This window comes from Bicyclus anynana, chromosome 1 (assembly GCF_947172395.1).
Source record: "Bicyclus anynana chromosome 1, ilBicAnyn1.1, whole genome shotgun sequence".
Lineage (NCBI taxonomy): Eukaryota > Metazoa > Arthropoda > Insecta > Lepidoptera > Nymphalidae > Bicyclus > Bicyclus anynana.
In genome coordinates this window covers 16299454-16317272 of record NC_069083.1, presented here as the reverse complement: position 1 = coordinate 16317272, position 17819 = coordinate 16299454, and the positions used below count along the sequence as shown (strand labels likewise).

At 38.6% G+C, this 17819-nt stretch overlaps 2 protein-coding genes across 4 annotated transcripts in view; one reads left to right on the top strand and one right to left on the bottom strand.

Annotated features, from left to right (window-relative positions):
- On the top strand, positions 1 to 11118 carry LOC112055963 (deoxyribodipyrimidine photo-lyase). The gene is made up of 8 exons (XM_024096266.2): positions 1 to 328; positions 1546 to 1710; positions 2199 to 2401; positions 3734 to 3892; positions 4553 to 4751; positions 5875 to 6067; positions 6524 to 6765; positions 8116 to 11118. The coding sequence occupies exons 1-8, from the start codon at positions 88 to 90 to the stop codon at positions 8277 to 8279; spliced, it is 1566 nt and encodes a 521-aa protein (XP_023952034.1). The 5' UTR covers positions 1 to 87; the 3' UTR covers positions 8280 to 11118.
- Positions 11119 to 11335: 217 nt separating this feature from the next.
- The window catches only part of LOC112055964 (PRL-1 phosphatase), a 36986-nt gene continuing 30502 nt past the window's right edge, over positions 11336 to 17819 (bottom strand). For all 3 annotated transcript variants that reach the window (XM_024096269.2, XM_024096267.2, XM_024096270.2), the window contains exons 4-6: positions 14793 to 14959; positions 13366 to 13497; positions 11336 to 12806 (exon numbers count right to left, since the gene is read on the bottom strand). In XM_024096269.2, coding sequence (XP_023952037.1) covers positions 12698 to 12806; positions 13366 to 13497; positions 14793 to 14959 — 408 coding nt within the window. In that variant the 3' untranslated portion in view covers positions 11336 to 12697. The remainder of the gene's footprint in view (positions 12807 to 13365; positions 13498 to 14792; positions 14960 to 17819) is intronic.

The following is a 17819-nucleotide window of genomic DNA, read 5'->3' as shown; positions in this document are numbered from 1 at the left end:
ACTGTCAAAGCATTATCAAAAGCAAATACAACCCACCAAAACCTTTGAAATTTGTTGTTTTTATTGTTTCGAAAATTAAGATGTTTAATGAAGATTAGTGTTGTAAGATTTTTAAACTATAATACGAAGATGGCTTCATCAGCGAAAAAGCTCAAACTGTCTGCGCCAACGACCACTGCCGAAGGCAAAAACAATAATATCAGTGATTTCATGAACCAAATACAAAAGAAGCGGGAAGGGACCGCTGAATCGATCTTAACATTTAATTTTAACAAAAAACGTGTGCGCATAATATCACAGGAGCAGGAGGTTGCGGACGGCTGTGAAGGTATAAACATTAATTACCCGCAGTTTCATCCACGTAGATCCCGTTCCTGTTAGAATACGGAGATAAACTGAGACTTACAAATATAAGTAAATGAATTCCTTTCTATAGGTAAAAGAATTTTCAAAATTGGTTCTGTAGATTCAGAGATTATCCCTTACAACCTCACAAACTTTACCTCTTTATTATTTCTTTAAAAAAAACTGGCCATTGAGATTTTTAGAAAATTTCATTACAATTTTCATCTAAGATTTCATTAAACTTTTGTTTACTGTAAGGCTTCATAGTTTGTTGATATGAGTGACACATAGAAATTGTATTCACAATATATCTTTATGATCAGCCTGTATAGTCCAATTTAAATAAATCATACTGTATTAGTCTTTATAGAGAGTCGCTATCAGTACTGTATATCAAAAGTCAATGTGTAATCTTTGAAACATACTGTAATATCATTTTAGGGGTGGCACACTTTTTAAAGTTTCATATTCAATATATTCTAATTATACAATTGTACTGAAGTATGCTGAAACTTAATCTTCCAGTCAAGTATGTAATACATAAAATAATATCTTAAAACAAAATTTTTATAATAAGTAAAGACCTGACAACCCTATATTTTAGCACTGATAAGAAAATGTTGCAAGTTCCTTGAGGTATTTGATCAATAGTCAGATTGCAGATAAGATAGGTTGACAGTACAACAGTTTTGACAATCTATCTATCAACTAATGTTTATCCAATCATAACAGATGTATAGTATGCACTAAGCGAGCTAACTTGTGAGGAGGAGGATGAAAGTCCACACCCCTTTCGGTTTCTACACGACATCATACCGGAACACGAAATCGCTTGGCGGTACGTCTTTGTCGGTAAGGTGGTAAATAGCCACGGCCGAAGCCTCCCACCAGCCAGACCTGGGCCAATTAAGAAAACCTCAATCTGCCCAGCCAGTGATCGAACCCAGGACCTCCGTCTTGTAAATCCACCGCGCATACCACTGCGCCACGTAGGCCGTCAAAACGGCGCCGGTCATACGTAAAGTCAAGCCGCATAAGCGACGGCGGGTGGGTGATAAACGTGCTCGGAGGAATGCCTTGCCGCCGCCCCTGTGCGTTGCGGCTGACACCTAAAATCTTTTACTGCGCAGCTTAACGCACAATGTTCGGAAACGTCATAAACATTGCATCTGACTATAATATGTTTTTTTTTTTTGACAGGTATAGTGTATTGGATGTCAAGAGACAGCAGGGTGCAAGACAACTGGGCTTTTCTGTTTGCACAGAAGTTGGCACTGAAGAATGAAGTGCCGCTCCATGTTTGCTTCTGCTTAATAGCCAAATATTTAGATGCCTCTGTTAGACAATTCCATTTTTTAATTAAAGGTAATTGGTATTTATTTTATAGCAGACTGGGTAAGTATAAATAAAATGACCTTATTTTCTACCAGCAGACCCACAGATTTATCTGCATAGTTCTGTTCCTATGGGAATACTGAGTTACAATAGCCTATGTTACTCGCTGATAATATAGCTTTCCATTGGTCAAAGCATTTTAAAATAGGATCAGATGTTTATTCGCGAAACAGAATGTTAATATTTAGATTTTTTAATGACAGACAGTATAGAGTATATTTCCATAGTCCATTGTGTGGCAGAGAGAAAAACTCCTCGCAATTCCCTGGACTTGTGAGCGATAGTGTAGGATTAAGGACATCCTTGACAGTTAACTAATACTAACACTTCTTTGATTGTGTTGTTCAAATTAAGTATTTAATTTTGTAAAATTTAATCACAGTTTTGGAAAGATCGCTCCTGTAAAAGTTTTCTAAAGTACAGCAATAGTAAAAGACATCACTTAAATTTATTTGCAGGTCTAGAAAAAGTAGCAGCGGAATGCAAAAAGTTAAACATATCCTTCCACCTGCTGGAAGGGAGTGGAGCAGACGCGTTGCCGCAGTGGATCATAGACCACAAGATAGGCGCCGTGGTGTGCGACTTCAACCCCCTCAGGGTTCCCATGGGGTGGGTGGAAGGGGCCAAGAAGAAATTTAAAAAGAATATACCATTAATACAGGTATAATGTTAAGTTAGTTAAGTTAGTTAAGTTCAGATTAGCCTATGTTATTTCCTTGAGGATATTATTAGGGAAAAGGAAAAGGAGGAAAAGAGGAGGAAAATAACAAGAACTTAAGACAGACAAAAATGTTACCGTGTTATAGGCTGAAAGGCGGGTACACGGCTAACAGGGCGATAGGAGGGGTTTTAGCCGGTAGGAGTCCGGCACTACCCTTTAGGGTGTCCATGAGGATTTCCCCTCCTGAAGAAGAATAAAAAAAAAAAAAGATTAGCCTATGTGGTTAAGGGTCATACTTATATAGTCTGGTTAGTTTGTTAATAACACTCCCATGATATGCGGGCGACAGGGAAAGGGAAAGACTGCGCGGGTGTGAAATCATGCGTGCGGGGAAGTGACGTGTATCAGTCGTGGGTTTTCATTCATCGATACACGCCCCCGGCCCGCGCGGAACATCGGGAGTGTTACGAACGAAGTCGCCATGCGACATGCCAGTTTAGCTGTTGATCCTGATTATTATCATTGATTGTATGATATTTTTAATCCGAAATCTGAGAATATAGATGTATCAAAGGTGCTTGCAATGATTTTACAATTTTTCGTAAAAAATATTATAGGAGTTAAGCTTGAAACATCAAATTAAGCAACTCATGTTATGTCCTTTTTTTAATATTAACTGTGTCTTTTTACATATACCATGGCGATAGTCCAAAGTTAGGGGATAGAAAATTAAATCTCTGGAAAGGTCTAAGGTTCCCCATTCTTCAAACTTTCTAATATATACTACTAGCGGACGCCTGCCACTTCGTACCTAGACCTCTTTAATCCGGCCCTATGCAAATATGCAAAATCCGTTCTTAGTAGATACCTACAAACTATAAACTACCTCCCTGCTAAATTTCAGGTTTGTAAATAAAGCGGTTTCGAGATTTCGTGACGAATGACCTTTCGCATTTATATATTAAGATTAGGTTAAGGCATAATTACATAAAAATATACATAAAATTACCTATAATTAGATGCTCTATAACTGGAGGCATTGCATTATATGTTCAATATGAGATGAATATCTTAGCATTCCATGAATTCACCGTGCGGGTGCCGGGTCCATCGCGTGGTAGAGAGAAAATCTCCGAGCAGAGTCCTGAACTTGTGACTACAGGATGTAGGGTTAAGGAATTCCTTGACGATCGATCAACACTCCCCGTTCTCTGCTCGTGTTTTTCTTCCTGCCTAGCCAAATTTGGTAAGATCCTATTAGAGCAGCTTTGGATACTCATTCTAAGTCTTACCAACAAACAGACGTATACATTTTATGTATGTATTTTGAAGGTAGACGCACACAACATAGTGCCGTGCTGGGTGGCGTCCGACAAGCAGGAGTACTCGGCGCGCACCATCCGGAACAAGATCAACTCCAAGTTGGACGAGTATCTCACCGAGTTCCCTCCCGTCATCAAACATCCTCACACCAGTCAGTTTGAGCCAGAGGTAATTGAGCAATTATATTCTTGTAGTAAACACCACAGACTTTGTTTGCATAAGTTTTGTTTTTCTGTAGGAAATAAATAAACTAAATAAATATCATTGATACGTTTGATACGGGCCCCCAGACTACAAGAGGCCCCTTAAGTGTGAATGCAAAAATTAGTAAAATGCAATCCAGAATCACACTGAATCTGGTGCTTTCCGGAAAAAAAACTGCCTTTAGAGTTTCACTCCAGAAATGACAAAAGTAAAAAAGCAATTTCTTTTGTTCCTGGGTTAAGCGAGCACCCATAAAATGGAAACATCCTAATTCCTATGTTTTGTTTTGCATTTTTGTTTCTTATGTGAGAAATTTACCCTTCATTTGGGCCCCCCAAACTAATTTTGATACAGGACACCTTCTGATTTGGCGCTGGACCTACTTGTGTTGTTTCGTAGTTCAGCAGTGTTACTGCAGATGGCGCTTTTAAAACAACAGCATGTCAGTTCCAATACCCTTTCCGTAGCGCATTCACAAGTCTTACTCCCCAAGTCAAGCGTGCGTAAAGAAGTTTTAAAAGCAGTTTTAAAAACAATTATTAATTTTTTTTCTTGTGATCGCGCTTTTTACAAATATTTAAATAATTATGATAGTCTTTAGAATAACTACCTTTTCCTGTATAGCCCATAGATTGGGACGAGGCTATAGAATCCCGCGAGGCGGACAAGTCGGTGGGGCCGGTCACGTGGGCGGCGCCGGGCTACGACTGCGCCGCGCGGGTGGTGAAGAGCTTCCTCGACGTGCGCCTTAAGATATTCGCCACCAAGCGGAACGACCCCACGCTAGACGCACTGAGTAACCTCTCGCCGTGGTTCCATTTTGGTATGTTTTTTGTTTTCCACATACTACAAAAGGTTATAGCGGATCTCTTGTAAGATCACTTTGTTTTCTGTCCGTGTGACAAGTCATTTTCATCCCAATCCCGAAAACGCGTGGAGGTGTCGAGTTAAAATTAAAACCTCATATTCACTGTGCCTAGCATGCAACGGACGACATGTCGTAAAGACAAATAAACATAGTGTCAACCAATGGCGGCGGAGGAGTCCCAGTCTCAACTCTTTCGTCGCATACATAGATAGAGCGATATTTCCGTTTGTGCTGCTATTGGTTTACATTTGTCTTCACGAGATACGAGTATCTAAGTCGTTTGATCGAGATAGAGCGTCAGGTTTACAATTCCGTGTAACTATGAAAAAATCGTAGTACTAAATTAACTGTAATTTATGTCTGTTTACGCAGCAAAAAAAGTATGTAATAAACGTTTTATACACCGAAACGTTCCCCATAAATACTTCATCTATTGTTGAAAATCGCATGAAAATACGTTCAATAATCTTTGAGTCTATCGCAAACAGACAGACAGATACTGTGGAAGACTGTGTTTTATAGTATATTAAAAAAATAAATATCACGTGTCTCAAACGGTGAAGGAAAACATCGTAAGGAAACCTGCATACCAGAGAATGTTCTTATACTTATCTCTACGTGTGTGTAGTCTACCAAACCACTTCGGGCCAGCGTGGTGGACTATTGGCCTAACCCGTCTCATTCTGAGAGGAGACTCGTGCTCAGCAGAGAGCCGAACATGGGTTGATAACTCAGACTAATTAGATAAAGACCTGCCTCGCAAGACATAATTTTTCTGTCAACGTATATGATCAACGATCTTATGCGATTATAAACACTGTCTCTAAAGAATCGATGTTTCATAGTTTAAAATCGTGTCCGTCGGTTAAAAACCTCCGTAAAAATACCTTTTTGTGTAGTTATATGGTGTAAAAAACGAACAAAAACTGCTAGTTTAGTATAAAATATGTATGAAATCTAAGCTAGTTTTCCTTAGAAAATGGCAGAAAATTTTGTTCGTGAATTTGGGTGCGATACTAGTCCTTCTGTATTTAGTCTGAGGTTGATAACGATAAACGTGTATTTCGTTAAATTGCAGGTCAAATATCAGTCCAGCGGGTGGCGCTATGCGTGCAGCAGTACAAGAAGCAGTACACGGAGAGCGTGAACGCGTTCCTCGAGGAGGCCATCGTGCGGCGCGAGCTGGCCGACAACTACTGCTTCTACTGCGAGCACTACGACAGCATCCAGGGGGCCAGCGCCTGGGCGCAGAAGACGCTCGACATCCACAGGTACCATCGTCACCATCCGGTGGACTTTCTCTGCTGGACATAGGCCTCCTGTAAGGACTTCCAAACGTCACGGTCTTAACTCATTGAGCTATAGCACTGGTAAGGGACACAACAGGGAAGTGGAGAAGACTGGTGATAGTACCCAGCGGTTCGGAAGGCAGGATTGGCTGAGAAGAGCCGGCAATAAACTCAACAGTTGCTCTTTTGAAAATCAATGGTTAGTCTATGTGGTTTTGGATTACATCAGGCTTTTCTTTTTTTTTTAAAAAAAAACTCTTCTTAATAATTCTCAGCTTAGAGTGGGGAAGTTGGCTATGTTAAAATAGTTCCTCTATAAGTTGTAAATGGGAATTTTAAGTTGGGAATGGTCCTATAGTGGGTCATTAAAATAGGCTGATAGTGATAAATTAATATGGGGTCCAATTAGTGGGATTAATAAAATGACATGTTTTCCAGAAAAGACAAAAGATCACACATATACACCCTGGAGCAGTTATCCAAAGCGCAGACACACGACGACCTGTGGAACTCTGCGCAGATACAGATGGTGAAGGAGGGCAAGATGCACGGCTTCCTGCGGATGTACTGGTGCAAGAAGATCCTGGAGTGGACGCCCAGCCCGGAGGACGCGCTGAAGTATGCCATCTATCTGAACGATCACTATAGTGTTGATGGGAGGGACCCTAATGGATATGTTGGTAAGGAAATGTTATACTTCTACTGACCCGACTGACTTTGCCTGTACCTATTATATGTAATATATGTTTTTTTTTCTCTCACTTAGGTCCTCAGATGTTACGAGATATTCTCCTAAAATCTGATCTAGAACCCCCACTAACGCCATATTTCGTCTACATACAGGTAAACGAGGCAATTTTGGTCTTAAATTAAGAGGCATATACCTGTATGTCACAATAGAATCCTCCAAAGTTCTCCTCAGTTACTCATCATTCTGGTTACTTACTTGCATATTGATACCATCCTGTAGCTCCTCTAGGGTGTTGGTTTGCAATGTTTGCTGAGGTAAGCTACGGATGATATCGATTTGTATTGAAGTAGAGCGCAGTCGTTCAAGGTGAGCTTCATCCAGCAGATGACGTCGCTGGATTGCACGCACCTGATCTGATAGTCGCTGCGCAGTCACGGTCACTGTTGGCTCAAAAGTCTGAAACATAGTCAACATCCTTGACCGGTACGCAGTAAGGTTAGTTCCCCCTCTGTCGCCCCATATTACGCTCGCATGACGCTCTCATTGAGTGGACCATCTCATGCGACGCACTACACCACCGGTAGCGGGAACACTCACCGGAACCCGTAGCCCCTCTTGATCCAATCTTTCCGGTAGTGGTATGTCATCGACGTCCTGCTGGTGTTGTTGCTGTTGTTGTTGGTGTAGCCGTCGTCGTGTGGTGACACCCTTAGGAGTCGTCCGCACGGGTGTCTCATCCTCCGCAGATGTTGGCGGGGTCTTAAATTCGTTAGACGACGACGGCGACGTCGACAACGATATGTTATTTCGTGCGCTGGTGCTCTGGCCGCCAACTCGTCGTATATTTTCTATGTTTTATAATGTTATTCAAATTCATTTTACTGTTTCTATTTGATTTGGCTTATTTGTAGCGTATATATTTAAATTAATTTTATTTATTTGTTTGAAAAAAATATGTCACTCCCGACGGATGGCAGGTGTCAATAATATATTATTATTATATATTATCATATATACCTATGTTAGCCGCATGTCATTAGTCGTGGATAACGTAACAGTCAAACCACGGATCCGCCATTGATGTCATCTATATACATAAAATAATGCAAAATGACTATTAGCAGAGGATTCCAATATAATGAATCGACTTCAAAAAACGACCTTTGTTAAGCTGGTTATTGGATTGGATTTTGTTGGTTGATTGGTTGACTTGACCATTTTAGTCCAAAATATTATGAATAATTAACAATTGATTTTTTTTAAACAGATTTTTCGTAGACATACCACCCTGCTCGTAATTAAATACATATTTTAATTTAAGTTGAATTCATGTTTCCAGGTTGCATGTGGTCGATCTGCGGCGTGCACGACCAGGGCTGGGCGGAGCGCGCCGTGTTCGGCAAGGTGCGCTACATGAACTACGACGGCTGCAAGCGCAAGTTCAGCGTGCCCGCCTTCGTGGCGCGCTACGGCGGCAAGGCGCACAAGTACGCGGCACAGTGATACCGGTGTAGCTAGTAGCTTTCGTTAAAAAAAAAAAGTTAAACTTCTCTACGAACGATTAACTTGGGGAATAAGATGGATGCGTTAAGAAATGTGTAATGTAATATCGAATATACTGTTAAGTTTTAAAAGCGCCATCTGTAGTACCACTGCTAAACTATGAAACAACACAATTAATCCCAGCGCTGAGTTTTACACATATTGCTAATTAATAAACTATGGTAACACACAGTCAATAAAGTATGGTAACACATAAATGTGTTATATGAACTAGAACGGTTGCAAGCGTAAGTTCAGCGTGGCAGCAAGGCGCACAAGTACGCGGCATAGTGATACCGGTGTAGCTAGTACCTTTAGTTGAAGTTAAACTTCTCTACGAACGATTGAGTAAGTTGGACGCGTTAAGAAAAGTGTAATCGAATGTCGAACATACTGTTAAGTTTTAAAAGCGCCATCTGTAGTAACACTGCTAAACTATGAAACAACACAATTAATCCCAGCGTTTAAACCGACACACATATTGCTAATCAATACAGTACGGTAACACATAAATGTCTCTACGAACTATTGACTTGGGGAGTAAGTTGGATGTGTTTAGAAAAGTGTAATCGAAACATACTGTTAAGTTTTAAAAGCGCCATCTGTAGTACCACTGCAAAATTTCGAAACAACACAATTAATCTCAGCGTTTAAACCGACACACATATTGCTAATCAATACAGTACGGTAACACATAAATGTCTCTACGAACTATTGACTTGGGGAGTAAGTTGGATGCGTTAACAAAATAATCGAAACATACTGTTAAGTTTTAAACGCGCCATCTGTAGTACCATTGCTAAATTACGAAACATCACAAACAATCCCAGCGCTGAATTTTACACATATTGCTAATCAATAAACTATGGTAGCCTCAGGCCAATTATTGTATATGACTCGCCTCGCTAGACATTATTTTTCTGTCAAAGTATATGATCAATGATCTAATGCGATTATAAAGACTGTCTCTATAGTATCGATGTTTCATAGTTGTTATCGTGTTCGTCGGTTAAAGAGCTCCGTAAAAATACCTTTTTTTGTAGTAGAATGGTGTTAAAAACGGGCAAAAACTTCTAGTTTAATTTATGATATATACCATATTTACGATCGTTTTCCTCAGAAAATGGCGTGACTACGTACGAGACTGGTTCTTCTATAATTGGTCTGAGATCGTCGAGGCCTGCACACTTAAGATTTGAATCTAAATAGATTATAAACAATATTTTAGAAACTGCTAGAATCTCATTGTATTTCATAATATATTTTTAAATCACTGAAATCTATGAAAATGCTTGGATTTTATTTTTAAATTTATATTGATTGTCTCAATAGTTTTTACTAGATTTATAGAATTTGCTGATAGCTTATAAGTTTTAATTAGTACCTAATGTAGAATTACAGTTATTTACGTATGTTTGTTAAGTACATTTGTTTTAAAGAATTTCATATTTCGACATTTTCACAAGTCGAGTCCAATGTCCATTTTACTTTGTGTGTTGTGTTATTAGTGTTAAATCTTTTTAATTTAAAATTTGTGTTACTTATGTTAGAAAAGCACGTTTTCTAGGAATTATTTCAGAGTCAGTTGACGTTTTAGTATTTCTTTTCTTATTGAATACAGTGTGCCTAGCAGTGTCGTGCCCAAGGTTGTCGATCAGGGTATGCACTAGTAAGAAAAATTAACCAAACTGGGAAAATCTGCATTTAAAAGTATTAAGAAAATATCTTTTAGTACTTTAATGTGGGCACTAGTGCATGCCACTGGTGCCTAGTGGGATTTTTCAATATTTTCATACTGTTACTATCGTGTTGACGTAAACGCGAATTTATATGGAATTGAAACAGTTGTGCAGTATTGTCACGAGATGGCACTGTTTAAATTCCTTAGAAATTAGCGTTTACGTTAACGCGATAGTAACAGTATCAAACTGCCACTAGGCCTTCAGACTTTGTCAATCTTTGTTAGTCTGTTGTCTCTGGTACAGCTAAACCAATTTTAATGGGACTTTCACTGAAGAATAGAAGAGGTTATTGAGCAGCATATAGGCTACCTACTGTTATCATATATATAAACAGTAATAAAATAAAAATACTGTATCGTGATGATGTACTCAATAAGAAAAGAAACAAAAATACCTGTTATGTTGTATGTAAGTAAGGATTAAATTATTTAATTTAATCCTTACAAAAATTTGTAAACAATTCGCACGAGCGAATTGTTTACAAATTTTTATTTGTTGAATTTTCATCGCGTTAGTAGACTTGACGGTTTGTAATTACATTCGTGTATATTGTAACAGCAATCGTTAAGTGCGTTTCTCTAGCATCTTGTAAATTTTTTACTTAAAAAAACTCTGGAGTTTTTTTTGCAAATTTTGTAACCTATTTTTAAGTGTTGTCAAAAATATAAGTCGTCAAGCGAAATATCAAAACGTGATTAATTTTTTTTTTCAGTAGTGATTTCAAGTGTTTTAATTTACAGAAATATCGAATTTTTGGTATTTCAAAATTATTAGAGTTAGTTTAATTTTTTTTTAGCCGTAGCAGTACTTACTTACCTATTATGTCCTAAAACGTTTACGTTAAATTCGCCTTACTGAACTGTTTTTCTTATAAATAACATTGTGAAGTGATAGTATTTCACAACAGAATATTAATTTGAATAACTTTGTAAAGTGATAGTTATTCACAAGAGAATATTTTTTTGAATATGATGTTGTGAAAATAATTTGTAACATTTTTTAAAGAACAACATCGATTGATCTACCTCATTTGAAACTCCAATAAATTTTTTTCAGTACCTACTGAGTTATCATTTTATTATAACCATGAAAAAAAATGGGACCACCCTGGAATCAAACCCTTCAAAACACAAAAAGAATTTTCAAATTCGGTCCATAAATGACGGAATTATCGCTGGACATACATAAAAAAAACATACATACAGCCGAATGTAGAACCTCCTCCTTTTTGAAAGTCGGTTAAAAAGGTAAGGCGTTAAATCAAACATCGATAAATTTGCTTATAAATATTTTTATTTATGAATGTGACTGTTCCGTGGTTACACAATCATATATTTTGATATCTTCATAAAATTAGAAATAGAAAAATAATATCAAAGAGCTATTTTATTGGAACATTCTGTGAGTCAAGTTTATCATTTTTTTTTGTTGGGATACAATTTAATTAGAATTTCGTCAATACATTAATAATATTAATTAGTCAAAGGTAAATTTGTGAAATAGTTTGCAGACCGTGGCTATATAACTTAAATCGACATAATTAAATAATATAAGAAATTTAACATACATTTTTTTAGTCAGAGCAAAATATAATAGTCGTCTTAAGAAAACACGAAAAAGAAAATCATTCAAATTGCTCCTATTATGGCTCTTTTTCATCTTATTGATAATATTAAGTCTCTACGGAAGAAAATAATATTCAGGAAAACATATTTCAACACACATAGAAAAAAAAATATAGTATAACCGTAAAGAGTTGTAAGAGTAAGCACGACTCTGACTGGATCATTATTATTGAAGTTATTATGATTTCAATTCAGTATGTAAATACCCAAGTAACCGTTTCAAGTATGAACACAAATCGTGGCTCGCCAACTATTAACATATTCCACTAGTACGAGTACAGCACGAGGGTACATCGAACGCCATCGCTTCGAACATACGTCAGCGCAAACGGGGCTGTCGATTACGAAAGGGAATGCCCGGCCCCGGCCCAGGCCCAGGCCTACCCACCCGGCAATTTACTTACGTATTTCCAAAAAGTCTTGATAATTTTACTTTAATAAAGAAATCATTACTTTATCAAAAAAAAAATAGTACAAAATTTTACGACATTTACACTATGGGGCAAAGATTGTTGACCATACAGCCTGGGTTTTATTTTTTGAAGATTTACGATTGGTTTTTGTTTTTGTTGTTGGTTGGTTGGTTGGTTGGAAAATACAGCTACTTCGCCGCTTTGGCGAAAAAAATATAAGAAAAATATAATTTTTTAAAATCAAGAAACATACTGTAATTATGCCAATTATTTAACTAGATTATTTATTCTATTTTTCTTTTATACGGGGTTGGACGTTGTATGGGCCGGTGGGCATTCCCCTTTCAGAGAAAACTCGATTACGTCAAAAAAAAAAACTGCGGTGAGATCGTAACCAAATTCTCTAGCTCTCTAGGAATGTCCAAGCTCGGGTGGAAATCAAGAATTCGGTTAAAACCTCTGTGGTAAAAATCAGGGGAGGGCGCGGGTATTTGTCAAAAAAGGCTCGACGGGTAAGTTACATCTAGTTTGTTGTCTATGCTCCGTGTGTCAGTGTGTGTGTGAAAGCAGAGCTACATCCGCTGTCCAGCTCGGGGCGACTATTGCACGCAGCAAGAGTTCTTGTGTCCGTTCTTCTTCAGACGCGACTTGGGCCGGTACTTCTCCAGGTACGAGAGCTGCTTCGAGTTGATGGCGCCTCGACGTTGGCTGCAACGATGACAAAGCATGTTTACATAATAGGATCTCCTAATGAGTATAGTCCCTTTGGAACGAGGGTTCCAAAGAAAAGTCCACAACAAACTCAGCCAGGTTTATCCTTTTTCAGTTTATCACCATTTAACAATAGGTATATAAGTAGCCCGTCATGTAATACATTTTATTTCCAAGCAATTTTTTAAAAATTATGTCATTTTGTATTCACAAGATATGTATTGGATAGAAGCAGGCGTTACTTTGCGGAAGTTCATCATGATTATGTAATGATTTATTTATTTTGCTATCATCCGCAAAAAGTCAACAAACCCATGCGACAACGTCAGCCAGGTCCGACAAAATACAATCTACGTACGTTTCACCCCGAAACCGGAGCATCCTCAGGAGATGTTGTCTCTACAACTTGCAATTGCAAAGTCAACGCGCAAAGGACCTGGGTGACGTTGTCGCATGGGTTCGTCGACTTTTCGCGGATGATAGCAAAATAAATGAATCACAAGATATGTTGTAGATCGCATGTTAGACCTATTGTGACAGTAAGACAGTTACTCACTCTCGGATGGTCTCGACGGCCTCCTCGTACTTCATGCCGAGCTCGATGAGCGCGATGGCCACCATGACGGGCGCGCGGCCCAGCCCGGCCACGCAGTGCACCGCCACCGCCGCCTCGGGCTTGTTGGCCGCCCTGCAAACGGACATGGTTCATTTATTACTAGATGACGCCGCGCGGTTTCACTCGCGTGGTTCCCGTTCCTGTAGGAATAGCCTTCCTCGATAAATGGGCTCTCTAACACTGAAAGAATTTTTCAAATCGGACCAGTAGTTCCTGAGATTAGCGCGTTCAATCAAACAAACAAACAAACTCTTCAGCTTTATTATATTAGTATAGATATATATTTTCATCTTTTATATACTAATGTTATAATAGGCTACTCGCCTGCTGTACAAAACTAACAAGATTTATTGCATAGAGGCAGTGTAGATGCCTAGAAACTCTAATCACATTTTTATTTGTGAAAATACTCTGTAATTGTAATATTTTTATAAAACAAAATTGTATTTTTATCACGTCATCGCAAACGCCAATCATAAACTGTAACGTCATTCGCTACAAGGCATAGGTTTGTGATTGGCGCTTGCGGTGACGTGATATAATCACATCACTGCAAGCGCCAATCACGCTGTTATCTCTATGAATGACGTCACTTGCTAATGTGCTGTGTTTCGGCGGCAAAAATTTCGACGTAGATATTTTTTTATTCATATTAATTTTTTTACTGGTTATTATTGACGGGACAAAATAAAATATAGCTTATAATACTTCCATAATTCAGTTTAAACTATGTTTACAAAAGAGGCAAGTAGCCTATTATAAAGAATCGTCGAGGTCGTTGGTCGACCCACCACTAGATAGACCGACAACATCAGTCTGATTTCAGGATGCCGATGGACATTGACGTCGTAATACGTTTGGAAGTCTATACAAGAGCCCTATGTCCAGCAGTGGACGTCCATCGGCTGTTAATGATAATGACCCATATTATTACTATTTATTATCTTAGTCGTAACAACGACTATGACGATTCGTTTGTACAGGCTTACACACCTTTATAAACATTTAGAATAATGGCAGGAAAAACAATTAGGACATAATTTACAAAGTAATAAACTATTATTAACTTAAGACATGTAGGTACCAACCTACCACTGCTAAGCGCCCGTTTGTTGCAAGCACTTATGATAATACATGTAGGTACATTACTATTAATTGTATTATTACACAGAAGTAATTTTACAGATGGTAACTTATTCTACTATGGTATTTATTGTATATTATTGAAATGAACTTGATTTTTTTTTTGCGGGTAACGCACAAATATATTGAGCGAACGGATCGGTGACGAGCGCGCCACTCGGTGTTGGTCCAGTATTTTATGCACACTGACAGCGGCTGGTCTACATGCAGTGCGTGGTACTCACTTGTCGCGCAGTATCTCGAACCAGTCGTCGACGACGTTGGCGGGGGGGAAGGTGCCGTCGTCGTAGGCCAGGTCGCGCACCTCGATGCCCTCCCCCTTGAGCGGCGCCGTGTCGTAGCTCGGCTCGCACACGCGCACCACCGTGCACACGTTGTGCTTGCGCAGCTCCTGCACACGTCACAGGTATGACGTCATTATTTATTGATTTACTTATAACATTTAGTCTTACGAGTAATACAAAACAGAGGGTTTTGTAGGCCCTAGTCGTGATAGTCCTTATATTATTAGCGAAGAACCACTGGCACCATAGTATGAAAACTATACCCAGGACAGGACGTACAGATATAAAATGGAGTGGAATATATAGGTAAGGACTCTAGGGCACATTATTGTGGGTTTTCCCATATTTTCCAGTTTTCATCTATCTACGTCAGACTCCCATCGGTTTTCTAACTATACCTACTTAATATTATAAAGTGGTAAAGTTTGAGAGGTTGTGAGTAATCTCTGGATCTACTGAACCGATTTTAAAAATTGTTTTACCAATATAAAGCCATTTAATTTTTGGGCAATTTTATCCCCGTTTTCTCACGGGATCAGGAACTAGACGGGTGAAACCGCGGGGCGTCGACTGGTTTTTAATATAATAAAAACTTAAAAATTGAGAGGTTGTAGGATCTGGACCACTCTCCACCGATTTTGAAAATTCTTTTACCAATAAAAAACCGCGTTATTTGTGAGTCTCAAAGGCTATAATATCCCCGTATTCCCACGGGAACGGGACCTACACGAGTAAACCCACGGGGTGTGCCAGTTGCTAATTAATAAGGAAGCGATCTTGCCGCACCCGGTATTGTTTATCTGTGAATTGATTTACAATGTTGCACGTGTCTAATAGACAATGTATTATGTGATCGCGCCGAACATGGCGTCTGGCAGTTACGACACATATTTACGATGTATGTGTGGCTTAGTCGAGACTGAGGACGACCTTTTCGCCCACTTAAAATCACCAATGTCACGGTCAATTTGTCTCCAAGCAATTGCTTTTAAATTAAATATTATAGAACAATCTATGTACTCAATAAATACATCAATACAGCAGTAGCAGTTAGCTGTGATAGCCCAGTGGATATGTCCTCTGCCTCCGATTCCGGAGGGCGTAGGTTCAAATCCGGTCCGGGCATGCACCTCCAACTTTTCAGATGTGTCCATTATAAGAAATTAAATATCACGTGTCTCAAACGGTGAAGGCAAACATCGCGAGGAAACCGGCAGACCAGAGAATTATCTTGATTCTCTGCGTGTGTGAAGTCTGCCAATCCGCATTGGGTCAGCGTGGTGGTATGTCGGTCTAACCCCTCTCATTCTGTGAGGAGACTCGAGCTCAGCAGTGAGCCAAATATGGGTTGATAATGATGAGTGATGACGATGACAGCAGTAGCGAAGGATGGAATTTAGTGAAGATAAGGAAATTCATGTAACGTGATGCAAACTCCGATTTTTCATATATCTAGATACAGTCGGTACAACAATGACTATGCGTGGATTTTTAAAGGCGGCGGCGGGAATCGGCTTGTATGAACTCTTCGCCGCTGATACAGATCTAGTTAACGAATGTACCTATATATTTTTTTAAAGATTTTATGAAAACTTATGCTCAGATTTGGTAAGGCAACTGTTTGTGTATGTAATATTCATGGAGTCTGACAAAATATAGTACTCGTATCTAACGAATCATGGTGTTGGGGGAGGGTTTCAATCTAAGGCTTAGAGAGAACGCAAAGTCTGAATGGCTTAGATTTGAAGCCATTCAGACTTTGCGTTCTATAACAAATATGCCTGAGAGACATATTGAAGACATTAAAAACCTTTACTATAATGGAAAAATACATACATTTACATGTATTTTTTAGTCGATTTTACCGACATTCAATCAAATCTGTGCGTCCAATAACAAATATGCCCCGAAAATTGTCGGAAAAGGTTTTTAATAATAAAAAAAATACAATTAAATACAGCCGTTTTTCGCTGATACTTAAAATCAAATACTAACATAACTACAGTAATATTACAATAATAGCGCGAAGTGGATTTTTATTGTAGGCATCCACAGATCCTTACGGATTAACGGATATTTAACTTTACGGTAGATAAAATCCGCGCGATCCGTACGATGCGGATCAGTGGACGCACTTGTATGACTTTCTATACAAAGATAACTAAAATCTGTTTGATGCTATATGTTTATCAGTGTTATATAGGATATATTTTGGAGAGTGTGCTCAGGAGCTATTCGACGTCATACCAGCTTCGCCTTTTTACCATCGCACCGCAAGACATCGGGTGGTTTTTCACCCCTATGTTGTAGATGTCCCTAGGACCCGTACAAAACGCTTTGCATCTTCTTTTCTCATACGCACGGCTAAGGTTTGGAATACCCTTCCCAAGTCTGTGTTTCCTGAATCTTATAACTTGGGTATCTTCAAAACAAGAGTGAATAGGCACCTTCTAGGCAAGCGTGTCCCATCTTAGACTGTATCTACACTTACCATCAGGTTAGATCATGGTCAAACGCGAGCCTATTTACATAAAAAAAAATGGAAGTTTGCCTCTCTGAAACACGCACACACATATACCTACAATCTTACTTTTCCAAGTAATGTAAGTATTAAACATTTTTGGGTACATACTAAAAGTAGGTAAAAATTATTTTTAAAATAGATAACAACACAATAAGTAGCCGTGGAACAAAGGAAACCTACTTAGCTAACAATGAACAGACAAAAATATTAAGACTAATTAGTAATTTGGAATCACAAAAAAATTCAAGGAATTCAATTACGAGGCATTATAATTTGCTTATCTCCATAAGTTGTTAATCGTGACAAATAATCTAATAAACATTTATAATGAACACACAGAGGCAAGCCAATCATATTAAGGACAAACATAATTAGCTCACGCATTTAAATACGGTCATTTCCCTTGACAAACGAAAAATTACAACTAATTAACCATTACTCCG